Raw genomic sequence first — 13,671 nt, forward strand, 5'->3', positions numbered from 1 at the left:
TGGCACAGCCAAACTGAGTTCTGCTCTCTTGCAGTGGACAATGCCAGTTAATGGACTTGGTTAAAATTCCTTGGAGAAAAATATCATTCGTTTCATCCGGTCAGAGCTTTGACTGTCAACTGCAGCTGTCTTCTAGCTGGAATATTCCGGTGAACTTTGACCCCTGATGCTGTGCCATCATTAACCAGGCTCCATCAATGGAGGCCTTTTGCTTCTTTGTAAAGCTCGGTTTCTCCATGTATCATCTTTAACCAAGACATGCATGTTCTTCAGTCACGCAGGAAAACGTTTAAACTGAGCTGTTGTGCTTATTTTGTAGTCCAGATGACAATACTCAAACAAAAAGGCTGCAAGATAGAAGATGATCATTTACTTTGGCTTTGACTAAAGCATAAACACTGAGTTTCTGAGAAATCCTTTAACAAATCTGAATGTCATTTAAAATTATTGCCTTCGCAGCTTCAATTATATACAAAGACTTTTTTTGACTACTTGAAAATAGCCCTCCAACAATAAACCGAATAAATATTTCACAAGTTATGGCCTCACATAAGTATTTACATGATCAGTACATTTGATTTACTTTTATTTACTTTATACAACATGCCTCATTCTCACACATTTGTCACTGCAATAAGGGGAATGTTACCGTTAATGTCAATTTAATTTAGTTCAGTTTAGTAATATTTATCTATATAGCACCAATTCAGAACAACAGTCCTCTCAAGGGAGTTCTTCCTCCCCACTGCTGCCAAGTTGGCAACAGCACTTTAGCTTAAAACTGAAACCTTGCCCAACACAATGACCTGAAAGATGCTAAATCCTATTTTAGATGAGGAAAGATAAAGAATTTCTTTGAGGTTTTGATTTTTTAATTCAATTCAATTCAATTTTATTTATATAGCGCCAAATCACAACAGCAGTCACCTCAAGGCGCTTTATATTGTACAGTAGATTGTACAATAACACATACAGAGAAAAACCCAACAACCATATGACCCCCTATGAGCAAGCACTTTGGCGACAGTGGGAAGGAAAAACTCCCTTTTAACAGGAAGAAACCTCCGGCAGAACCAGGCTCAGGGAGGGGCGGGGCCACCTGCTGCGACCGGTTGGGGTGAGAGAAAGAAGACAGGATAAAGACATGCTGTGGAAGAGAGACAGAGGTTAATAACAGATATGATTCAATGCAGAGAGGTCTATTAACACATTGTGAGTGAGAAAGGTGACTGGAAAGGAAAAACTCAATGCATCATGGGAATCCCCCGGCAGCCTACACCTATTGCAGCATAACTAAGGGAGGATTCAGGGTCACCTGGTCCAGCCCTAACTATATGCTTTAGCAAAAAGGAAAGTTTTAAGCCTAATCTTGAAAGTAGAGATAGTGTCTGTCTCCCGAATCCAAACTAGAAGCTGGTTCCACAGAAGAGGGGCCTGAAAACTGAAGGCTCTCTCTCCCATTCTACTTTTAAATACTCTAGGAACAACAAGTAGGCGTGCAGTGCTCTAATAAGGTGAAATGGTACTACAAGGTCATTAAGATAAGATGGGCCCTGATTATTTAAGACCTTGTATGTGAGGAGCAGGATTTTGAATTTAATTCTGGATTTAACAGGATTAACAGTATATAACTATGCCAGCTGCACTGTTGGGTTATACCTCGCTAGCTAAATGCTAACTTGAGTACTGTATGTGAACACTCTCACAGCAACAATACTATGATGATAAGTTCATGCTTGCCCACAATCCCAGTTTTTCTAGGTTTCTCCCACATTTTAAGACAGTCTCCTGGCACCCTCCCCTTTTTGCTGTTTTCCTGGGAAAGTCCTGTAATTTGCACAAACCTCAAACTTTATAATGAATAACTGGAATACATGCGCATGCATATCCACATGTTTTATATTTGTCTAGTGTTACTCAAGTTGCCAGATTGTCTATGAAACACAGTCTACATGCAATTTCAACACACCTGTCGGGCAGCAAATAACCAGATTCAAGGTGTGTGGAAGCAGATCAGTTAGCTGATTGCGGTTTTAGCTGTTGCTTCACCTCTCAAGCTGCCCTTACTGCCAAAATACAATACAGATAGACTTGAAGACATAAATAAATAAAAGAGAATTGAGTGATACGTGTAACCGTCGAATGGGTGTGACACAGACTTTGGTAAAGATGGCAAGAGTTTCACCAATTTGAGCTTCCAGAATCAACAAATCTCAGTTTACGGATTCTAATGTCATCACAATTACTTTACACATCAACAGTCCAATTTTTGTTGCTCTGTAGATCCTAATTTAGAATATTAAAAAAAGAAAAAGTTTTTTTGTTGGGGAAAAAATATCATCCATCCATCCCAAAAGGTTGAGTCTGTTCATCTGGACGTAGCATTTTCAGTGAGAGAAACGTTTCGTCAGTCACTTGGATGAGTGACGAAATGTTTCTCCCACTGAAAACGCTACGTCCAGATGAACAGACTCAACCTTTTGGGATTTACTTACCTGGATGATTGAGCATGCATCAAGAATTAATCCATCAAATAGTAGCTGTGAAAACCAAAAACCTAAAAACCAAAGCTGTCAACTTACAGCTGATGCAAGAGGACAAATCAGAGGTTAAATAAAATTGATAGGATTTATTCTCTGTAGACAATGACATTTGATGTCAATGTAATTGTTAGTGTTTCACCCTGCAACAAAGTGGTGGGAAAACTAGCAATAAGACTGGTAAGATCTACCATTGCATTAAATAAATTTTAAGATGAATACAATCTTGTTAGTATGATTAAAATTTCTGAACAATTATAGCTGTGAGTCAGGCTTTAACCCTCTCAATTCTAAGCCGTCATTTGTGATGAACTTAACTCCAACGCTAACCCTACACAATCAGAATTAAGTAATTTTCGTTTTCATTTAATTGTTCTCGAAAAGTCTTTATAATGTAATAAGGGAGCAGCTAAAATAATTATTCTAACTGACACATAACTATTCACTTTTTTTAATCATCAATGAAAGATGTCAAAACTTTTGAAAGGTCCAGAAATCAAGTTGGTTGAATATTTCATTCATTAGGTAAAATAAACTGCCGGAAGTACAAACTGCTACCTGGAGGTGTGGCTAAATGATGCGTTATGTGAGAATCTTATAATTTAAAGTATTAAGGAGTACTGTGGTGGAAATGTTCTTGATTTATAGAGGTTGTGCTTTTGGCCTTTTGGCTGGGAGCTTTAAAGCTGGATTGATTGCTGGTTTCAGTCGGCATCCGTGAAGAAAGGAAACTCAATATGCTTTCTATGTAGTGTTTGCATAAACTGAGAGATTTGTCTGTCGAGGATAATAAAATCAGCACTGCTTGCTATAGTGTGGGTAGTTTCAGTTGACCTCTATTGTAGTTTGTAATTAAGGATAAAGACAGCCCAGATGCCGCTGCTCTTGTCCAGTTGAACTTTGGCTGAATTTTGTGGTCTATAGGCTTGAAACTTAACACTGAGAGTTTGAAGGAATAGAAAAAGTAGTCAGGAAGTAGTCTGCCCATGCCTTATACCCTATATCGATGGATGAATGATTTGTGTGCATTTTGCATGCTGGCCATTCCTTCATCTTTGCCAAGGTCATCTTAGTGATTGAACCCCCCCCCCCCCCCCCCTCTCTCTTTTTCTCTTCCCTCTGTGTTCTGGCCTTCATCTGTCTGGGTTTGTGGTGAAACTGAGCTTTGCTTCATAAAATTTTCCATCAACAGAGGCAAATAACAACAGGGTCAAATGAGGAGAGTGTGGCCCTCAGCACGCATTATCGAGGCCAGGGCAACAGCCTCTGGTTTGGCCTGTCATATGGAATGCTCTCTTCTTCTGTATGGAGCTAAGTTAGCACAGAAAGCACCCGGCGCTATTCAAGCCATCATCTGGCCTCAATTGTCTTCACTGAAATCTGTCTAATTGCTTTCTCACATGCTATCATTGTTCAGAGAGTTGGTGACAGGCTGTTTGATGGTGATGGTGGGTTGTTTAATCAGCCTCTTGGCTTGGCGCCCTTGGGCGGAGGGGGGGTTGAATGAAGAGGTGAGGCGTTGCTCGTGAAGCCCATTCATTCTCAGCTATTTTATATGCATGTTCTGAATATTTGTGTTTTGTAATAGTATTGTGTTAAGAGGAAATGGGTGGCAATTCTGCACTCTGCCAAGAAATTTCTACCTTCACTCAGCTTTCTTTAACACACCCTTCTTCCCCTCCAAATCAGCCTGCTGGTAGCTCAGTTTGTTCTGTGTGTGCTGCACTGCTGCATGGGACTCAGCAAAGTCTCCCCCCCCCCCCCCCATCCCCTTTCTGTTTAGGCCTATCATGATGCTCAGCGCATTCCACAGAAATAGCGAGGAGATTAAATAAACATTACCGTCTGTCTCTAAATGAGTTTACTTAGTAATTATGCATAATGGTAGATCATTAAGGTTGATTAATAAGGGTTTTTATTGTTGTGCTTGTTGGGGATGATCTTGGCTTCCCAGTTTATGCTCTGTCAACCCTCAGAGGAGCTGATGAGTCCTGCCTTGCTCTGTGATTTGTCAGAACTGTGTGTCTGAACAAATTTCCATTTCCATTTGTCTATTGTGTACATGGCCTGTGATTTAAATTTAAGGAGAGACCCTTGCAAAGTAAAACTACCGAAGGCAAAAAAAAAACCCTTAAGACCACTAATATCATAAATGCTTTAATTGCAGTTCTGTTTTTTCATTTCGCTTGACACATGTTGCTGCGTGGAAATGTCTGGATGGAGTCAGGCCACCCTGTGGGAAACCTATCCCCCCGTTGTTTGCTGGCCTCTGTTCACTATAGTTACACTCATGCACAAAATGCTCACTTACACTGCCTCTGACAGCTTTAATATCCTCCATCACAAAAACCATAGTCATTACTTTAATGATGTCATGTGTTACATCAAGCCCTTTCCTGTGTGTGTTTAATTTAACGGCACTTGAGAAATGCCCAAGTGATTTTCCTATACTGAAGGGGATTTGTATTGTGCAATCTGCAGATGTAGTGCATATGGCTGCAAAGTCCATTGTGAACCATTTTTTTATTAATACGGCGAGTGACTTAAAAGAAAGTAGTGAGGTGAGCAGCCAAGCAAATCCCCAGCAGACACTGCAGTCACACAGATGAGTTGTTTTCCCTTTTCTCTGCCTGGTTATAATCCAGAACCACACAGACATATTGGTTTGCTCAAAAATGTCAACTTTTTACTCTCAGTCACAGGCTGCTGTCAATTTTGAATTAGATTATGAGAATTCAGAACAAAGTTGGACTAAACTGGATCTAGTGTCATCCCAGCCATTTCTGTCTGGGTTTTAGTTGTCTGAAATGTGGTAGATGACTCCTTGTCTTTGTTGCTTCAAGGGTTGACACGACGGTGGATAATGTATCCTTCCTTGAGTAGCTCTTCATTACTGTCATTCCACATTGTCTGTTTTGTATCATTTAACACACTGGTGCCTGGCTAACCTGCTTCCTTTGTTGCAGAGAGAGGAAAAATCCCACATAAGTTATTATAGATAAGCTTTAAGTCAACAATCCTTATCTATTATAGACTCGCCATTGGTGTAGCCCTCAAGTTCATTGAGGTCTCAGTATTCTCATTCAATGAGCATACACTGAATGATCCTGATTTCTGACTCTAATGAACATCAAAATTTACAATATTAACTGAGCCTGTAAGATTATCAAGAAAGTGTTTATAAAGGTCACAGACCAAGGGAGACTAGGACCATTTTTCTATAGACTTAATGCAGCTGAAGTTGTTTGGCAGCCAGAAGAGTCGCCTCCTGCTGTCTATCAGAAAGAATGCAAGTTTAAGGCAGCCCCAGCTACATCCATCTCTTGACATCACGCAGAGCCAAGGATAGAAAAAACTGTCTATAGCCAGAGCTTTTAGGTTTTACAGATTATTTGCGCTTATGCAAACTAAAAAAATTTTAAACTTTGGTCATGTTTTAAAATGAGCTGTAACAGGAAAAATAAGGCAAATATTCCCCAAATCCTTTTATGAATCTATGAAGGTGGCTGGTGTTAAAGGCTGAGAAAGCTGAGAGAGGCAGACAAAGCTCTGCAGTGTTCAGTCTGTCTCTGATCCTGATGAACCGCTGAGTGTGAGCTGTCTCAGTCATGACAGGGCGTATAATTTTTCTTATCCGACCCCACCTGACTCATGCTCATTCACCTTCTCTTACTGTACTTGCCATTCATACACTTTCTCCGCTTGCCACCCACACCCACACCCAGTCTCCCAGGTGTAAATCCCCGATTATGAAGTGTTGTCTGGATATTTTGGCTGATTGATTGCTTTCTGAAAGAGGAGTTGGCCTGATGTTTGACTGACACACCAGGGTGTATAAAATCATGTAACGGCCACACGGCAGGATGTCAGGAATTTTTACGCAGCTCTCCCAGATAGTAGGAATGTTCTCAGGTCTGGGCTCTGGAGGAACATAACAGCTGTTCGTTCTCCTGGCATTTTGGGAATTCCAACCCTCTCCCTGTCAATTCAGAGGTCAATATCTGAATAGAACATACACAACTTCCATTTAGTATGGTTCTGATGAAGTGTGCTCATGTGAGATACAAGTGCAGATAAAAGTAAGTTTCCCCACAAATCGAGGCATTTGAAGCCAGGACTTGAATGTGTGTATTTTGTAGGAGATGGTTGATTTGATTCCTGCTGTTTGATCCTCTATTTGATGTGGTAACATAGGGCTGGAAGAAGAGGGGGGTCTGCTTTAATCATAACCCTGTGACGAGTGATGAGACGTATGAAGCTGGTTGTGTGGTGGACTCTCTCATCTCTCCTTGGTCCCAGATCAGGGAACAAAGTCTGTGTTAGCAAAACCCCAAGGAGGTGGTGCAGAGCCCAGGCGCCCATCCAGACACACAGGCTTCTGATTGGAAGGGGGAAAGGGTGTTTCTGCTTCCCTCAATTGGCAGATATGGAAACTTAGACATTCCTGGTATGTGTGTGCGTGTGTGTGAATGAGTAGATGTTAATGTTAATTTATTTGGCAGGCCTCCATCATATTTGGAAGAGGTGTATTTAAGTTTTTGTATTTGACAGGATGAGTTGTGGCTTTTCCTTGTCAGATAGACAAGACATAAATTTTTGTTATGAGTCAAACGAGTCTATAATATAGGCTTCTTTTTAAGTTTCCATAAAGGTCGGGGGGTGCTCTGTTATGCTTTTCTTTATTTTCTGTCATATATACTGTTACAGCGGTGAAGTATCATTTTAAATAGAACCAAAGTCTCAAAAAAATTAGTTCAGTTTATGTAAGAGTAAACCCTGTAAACCAAATACTCTGGCTTCAGACTGCTCTAAGTTAGCCTAATGGGAAGGGAAGGGAGCCTAAATGGATTGTTATAGATAGGAGCAGCGCCAAACTCCAGTATAAGATGAATAAGGATTTTTTGAGCTGTGATTGACGCAATCATACTTTTGTAGAGTCCAACATTTAAAATATGGAGCTGTTGTGTGTTGCAAAGTCTAATAAGGAACCTGATTGTGTAAGTAAATGGCATACTATTGGTGAATTTGTTTTGAGCAGGACCTCCTTTTAGAAAAGGAATAGTAATGTCTTTAAAAAGGCAGAATAAAAAGAGGAAACCCGGAGAGAAGATTCATAGATTTAGTGAAGGAGGGAATGTAGAGAGCTGGTGAGACAGAGAAGGATGCTAAAGAAACGGTGAGTTAGACACAGATGATCTGCTGTGGAGACCCCTAAACAGACTGACCCAAAGGCAAACAAGATCTTAAAAATGATTTTAATTTAGGTCTCTTATGAATTATTACTATAACATGTTGAGGTAATCAAACTTGTCTTGTACTTCTTCCTTTAGGTGGTTCTGTGAAGGCCGTGAGCTGCACAACTCTCCCGACATCCAAATCTGGAGGGATGGTGACCTGCACACACTGGTGATTGCTGAAGCCTTTGAGGACGACACAGGACGTTACACCTGTGTGGCTTCCAACAGTCTTGGAGCAGATAATACTTCAGCTGAGGTTTACATTGAAGGTCAGACAGATCGTTTCATTACTTCTTCTTGGGGTTGTTGTCAACCAACCAAAGTCTTGGTTGCCTGAAATGATACCTGTGCGTAGTCAATTGTTCCCAGGCAATGGAGGGTTAGAGAGGGTTAATTTTATCTGCAGATTAACAAAATGTTCCACAAAGTATATCATGCGCTCTGCCTGTTATGCTTTCTAGCCTAAATTAATTATACACACATGAAAAGGCAGTATATGCAGCACATTGAAACACTGTAAACCTTATTTCAAACTGAAAACAAAACAACAGACAATAAGGAACTTTTATACTTATTTGAGACAGACATCCAGCTTTGTTTGGGTTGCTCCTTGGGTCAGATGCTGAAGCCTGGTGCAGTTGTGACTGTGTGTTGTCATATAACTAAAATGCACTTACACTTGACTTTTTAATAATCTGTTTTAAGCAAATGCAGCCGTACTAGCAAATTCTTTGACGTGTTGTAATCTAGCTTGTAGCCATCTCTGAAGTCCACGGGAAAAACATGGTGGTGTTTAACAGGTAATCTGTTCCTTCTGATGCAAAAAATTATGGGAGGCTACAAAAGATTGAAAGGCTATTTATATAGCGCTTTTTGCCCCATGGATGTAATAACAGTAATTGTCCAACCAATGAAAATTTGGTTAGATGAAAGTACACACCAAATAACTGACCAGCTGAGACTACAGAGATGCTTTTGCAAATGTATTGACTGATATTAAGTCTTACAGGAGAATACAGCCAATTGTTTAATTCATCTTATTGCTGTGGTTTGATAAGCTATGCCAAGAAAGAGCACTACAGATGCAATGTTTGCTTTGAGAGTGTTGATGAAGACGTATAGATAAGGCCAGAAGGTGCAGCTTGTTTGCAGCGGTGGTGGGCAGGTTAACGGATGACTGAGATCCGGACTGGACTGTGATTTTTTTTTTTTTTTTTTTTTTTTTTTCTTTCTCAGACAACTTTGGGAGGGTAGGTGTGTACTATAGAGAAGAGGAATGACAGTCATTAGAAGTAAGACAGAATACACGTGTGTGTGAATGAGAGGGAGACAGGTGTAACAGTCAAGCTGCAAGGAAGAGAGACAGTGAAGGTAGATGAGTTTAAATACGTGGGGTCAACCATCCAAAGCAATACACAGAGAATCCTGGTAGGGCGGAGTGGGTGGAGATTAGTGTCAGAGGTGGTTTGTGACATAAGGATAACAAAAAGAGAGAAAGGAATGCTTTACAAGTTGGTAATGAGACCTGCTATTATGTATGGTTTGAAAACAGTGGCACTAACAAAATGTCAGAAAGTGGACCTGGAAGTGGATCTGAAGGTGCTAAGATTTTACTGAGCATGACCCGGATGGACCGGATCACAAGTGAGTACATCACAAGAATGCCTCAGGTTGAATGGTTTGGAGACAAAGGTGCAGAGGCAAGGTTGAGATCATTTGGACGTGTGCAGAGAAAGGATAGTGGATATAGAAGACAAAGAATGGTGAAGAGGGAGCTGCCAAGTGGAAGGAAAAGAGGAACCAACAGAGAAGAATTGTGGATGTAGTGAAGATGGCCATGCAGAGGGTTGGTGTGGCAGAGAAGGATACGGATAGGGAGAGATGAAGGTAGAAGAGATGAAGAAACTGCATGAAGATAAATTATATTTTCTGAAAAAGGGTTTGAAGCTGGGACAGTGTTCATCTTAACACCATAAATGTAAGCCTTGCAGTCATTTACACTTGTGACTAAACTCTAGCAAAAATTTAGATTACAAAGCCAATACTTCCTTCTTCCACAAAACCGGATTTGAGAAACACTTAGTCATAATTTTATTGTATAGAGTTGCATATTTAAAAACAGTAAATCTGTTAAGCTAATTGGAAATAAATGGCCTATATAATGTTCTGTAGCACATAAACCACAGCAGCTTCTGATTGTGTTCCACTGCAGGGGCGTCGTCATCAGACTCAGAAGGAGAAGGTGCATCGAAGTCTAGATCAGGAGCCATGCCTCAGTATGTATATTCCTGCACAACTACCTTTGACACTATGACCCAGTGAACCTTGAACTATCCAACAGGCTAACCGAGCCCTTGAGCGACTAATCAAGTCTGCTGCCTGCTCCTAGTTAACTGGGTCCTAAAAAGGCTAGCCAACAGTCTGACCCAGAACATAGTCAGCAATCACAGTAATGACCTGGGGAGGGTTAATACAGTGGGGAAATCACCTGAGATGTTTGGTCTCTTACTTATTTCCAAATGTTAAACTTTTTAATTCATGAGACTTTAACTTTTAGTTTTATTCAATTTCCTCTCCAATCGTGAAAAATATGTATTAATTTAATGACATTTTGGGCATGAAATTCCAATTCCATTTTTACAATAGGGCATTTTTTGCAGTCCCTGAGTCCTTTCACTTTTTCTAAACGTTTTTCATCATTATCTTATGTATAAATCTCCCTGCATCTGGACTGTTTCCTGATATTCGTTTCTGTTTCCATTAATGTTTACCCACTGAAGCCAAGATCACTGATATCATCTTAATTGCTGTGGAGGCAATTTTCCTTCAAGCATTATATTTTAAATAAAAGCGTACAGAGTTTTGAAGTTGCTCTTTTTTTTCTTTCTAGAAATAAGTTTTTGTTTGTGTTTTTCCTTGTTTTAGAGTCCAGAAGAAGACTACTTCGATGTCCCTAACAATACGCTCATCTTCACCCAAAACCCCTGAGGTGCTACCTCATCGCACCACCCTGGTGCAGTCCTTGTCTCAGCCTCCACAGCGGGTAAAACATCTTTCTTTCTCTTTCCGTTTCTTTAAATAACTTCATCTGTTTGGAAAAGTAAATGTGTGTTGTCTTCTAGATGCAGAGCCCAGTTTCATCACTCTATGCTGGTGAAGTCTCAGGCCCTCCTCTGTTCACCAAGGTAAGTGTGCATACACTTTTGTGTAACATACTTTACACAAAACGTAAGTAGACATGGCAAACATCATGAACATGTGTTACTGCTAAAAAACCCCATCAATAATCAACCACAACAATAACCAATAACCTCTGGGACTGAAAAATGAAGCCAGGGTAGAAGTGCTAAAAACTGCAATTTCTTGAATGGCCACTTGAGGCAGTTTAGCGAGCTATAGCTAATTTCTCTCAAAAGGTTGTGTTTTTTTCAGTGTAGTACACACATATTTGCTTGACAAGTGAAAGGTTGCTTCTTCAATGCTAGACTGAAACACAAATTTCTTTTGGAGTTTAAACAGGAAGGGCATCTGATGTAAAATTAAATAAAGTCAAAATTAAATATATAGAGGTACCCACTGTGGTGAACTCTTGAGGCAAGGAACCAGCCAAAGTAGCTTTTTTAATTAATTTTTTACCCTTACTGAATTGCTTTGAGACTTAAAGTTAACCATTACTAAAGGCTTGGGAGCTTTATGCTGCTGTCGATACTGTTGCTAGTTACTGATGTGAGTCACTGAACTGGAAGTTTAGGTAACATTTGTGGTGTTGGTTACCCTGAAGCACTTTTAATACAATTATCTGACAACCATTGTGGCTTCGTGTGTGATTAATTATACTAACAGCACATCCAAGAAGTCTGTGCTCAGGTCTTGGTGAGTGAAATGATTTTATTTATATGATATTCATCATTAATTTGCAGGTGTACCTGTATAGTTTGGGGATGCAGCTCACTAACCAAGCATGCCAAGTTTAGCTAATAACTCTGAAATCTCGTCCATATACGTCATGTCTGGCTCCAAAAAAACATCAAGACGACAACCACAAGGCTAAAGTAGAGGCCCCAGAACTTTACTTTACAAAACAATGGGTGACATCATGGTTTCTATGTCTATCTTTTATGTACAGTCTATACATAAAGCACTGTTTTTAACTCATTGCTGCTGTGGCAAAATTAGAAGCCTGCCATTGTCTGACATATTTGAATGCAATACCATGAAGATTTCCTTTAAAAAGAACAAGGGAATTGTTACCCAAACCATAAAAAGGATACATGCAATTCATCATGCATGCAATGCATGTACACATACAAACACAGAACCTGTTAAACATTGTCCTCAGACTCTTTGTCTTCCCATAATAACAGCATGCAGTGCTGTGGCTTTCAGCAGTGCGGGTCAGATAAAACATAGACTTTGATGGGAGCTCCTCCTCTTCAGGCTCCAGGACGTCCTTTTCCAACTCAGACTCTTCAGCACTCCTCCAACAGCCCTCATCTCCCTCTTTTCCTCAGGCTGTGGGTCATGTGATGGCAGGAATGAGACGAGTTGAGGCTTCAAACATGCCCGCCAAACCCACAAGGGTCAGGTCTCTTTCACTCTCATTGAGCCAGTCAGTCTCTAAATCATTTTGCACTTCATTACAAAAAGTCACTTGTTTTTCTTCACCCCCGCACCCAGCCTCCTTTCAAAACTATAGCAAGCTTTAATCATCTCGATGAGAGGATGTTTGCCTGTAGTGAAGTCAGCACTGTGATGTCACCCTTACAGCGCACCCATACACCCACACACCCATGATGTACATTCAACCCATGCTCTTCTCAAAGTATGCCCAGAAACACAGTGAGAGGCACATTTATCCACACTGACACTGAGTGCCTCCTGTTGAGGGATGTAGCAGTCCATGTCACCGTGGATTTTACCTCAGCTCTCATAAGGATGTGTTTTTTCTTAACTTCTGCAACTTGATAAGCTGTGGTGTGATTAATTGGACAGAGGTGGTCATTTGTAAAGTGGAGGGTCTCCAACTGGGAAATAAAGAGCACCCATGTGGGGGGTTTAATCCCCCTTAAAGCACACATACATGTGCATATGCACTTAATGCATAAAAAGTTAAAAATATTTTCTGGATCTTGTCAAATTATTTAATTTTTTTTAGTTTGAAAAAACTATTTTGTAGATTCACTGTGAACTCCAGTGCACACCTAACCTGACGTACTGTTGATATTACAATTACTTATCGTGAATGGATGGTTCATTAACAGGCACTGTTTATTTCTTCTTACTCACACTAAAATAAAGCTACATTTTATTGCAATGTTTTTACTGGTTAGGGTCACTTGATTTAATGGGCTTTGACTCAGGAACTAAAATTAGCTTGAAATCCCCGATTTATACCAAACTTAAAACAACTGAAAATATTAGACGGGTTAATAATTAACAAACAAAGAGTGTAATTTATTCTGTTATAAGAAAAGCTATACTAATAAAGTACTAGCTTATGTTAGCCAACTTAAAAGGGAGCTGTTAGGCCTTTCTTTTCTATAAATGAGGAGTGTTATAATGGCCAAAATTCCAAGTATTGAGGTCAGAGTTTGCACAAGTAATCCCTGTGAGACAGCAGGATGTTTTTTTCCTACTCCTCTTTGTTCTGTATGATCAGTGAGAGAAGATATCGTCATGGACTCTGGCTGCCCTGAAGCCCCGCCCACCCACTGTTCAAATTTTATGTCTATTAGGAGCAGCCAATCAGAGACGAGTTGGCTTAAAGTGAGGGTGAAGGGAGCTAAAACAAGTTGTAACAGGCAGCGGATAGAATAAATGGCTGCACCAAGGCCAGTATAAAATGCATTTGGATTATTTTGAACTGAGATTATTTATGAAGCAAAAACCATCAC

The 13,671-nt window shown here is 40.1% G+C and overlaps 1 protein-coding gene across 7 annotated transcripts in view; it reads left to right on the forward strand.

Moving 5' to 3' along the window:
* Nucleotides 1–13,671, forward strand: part of palld (palladin, cytoskeletal associated protein) — a 69,032-nt gene that overhangs the window by 17,359 nt on the left and 38,002 nt on the right. For all 7 annotated transcript variants that reach the window (XM_026159976.2, XM_080297874.1, XM_080297876.1 and 4 more), the window contains 4 exons: nt 7,871–8,046; nt 9,990–10,053; nt 10,703–10,820; nt 10,900–10,962. In XM_026159976.2, coding sequence (XP_026015761.2) covers nt 7,871–8,046; nt 9,990–10,053; nt 10,703–10,820; nt 10,900–10,962 — 421 coding nt within the window. The remainder of the gene's footprint in view (nt 1–7,870; nt 8,047–9,989; nt 10,054–10,702; nt 10,821–10,899; nt 10,963–13,671) is intronic.

The sequence above is a fragment of the Astatotilapia calliptera genome, chromosome 23 (genome assembly GCF_964374335.1).
Source record: "Astatotilapia calliptera chromosome 23, fAstCal68.1, whole genome shotgun sequence".
Classification (NCBI taxonomy): domain Eukaryota; kingdom Metazoa; phylum Chordata; class Actinopteri; order Cichliformes; family Cichlidae; genus Astatotilapia; species Astatotilapia calliptera.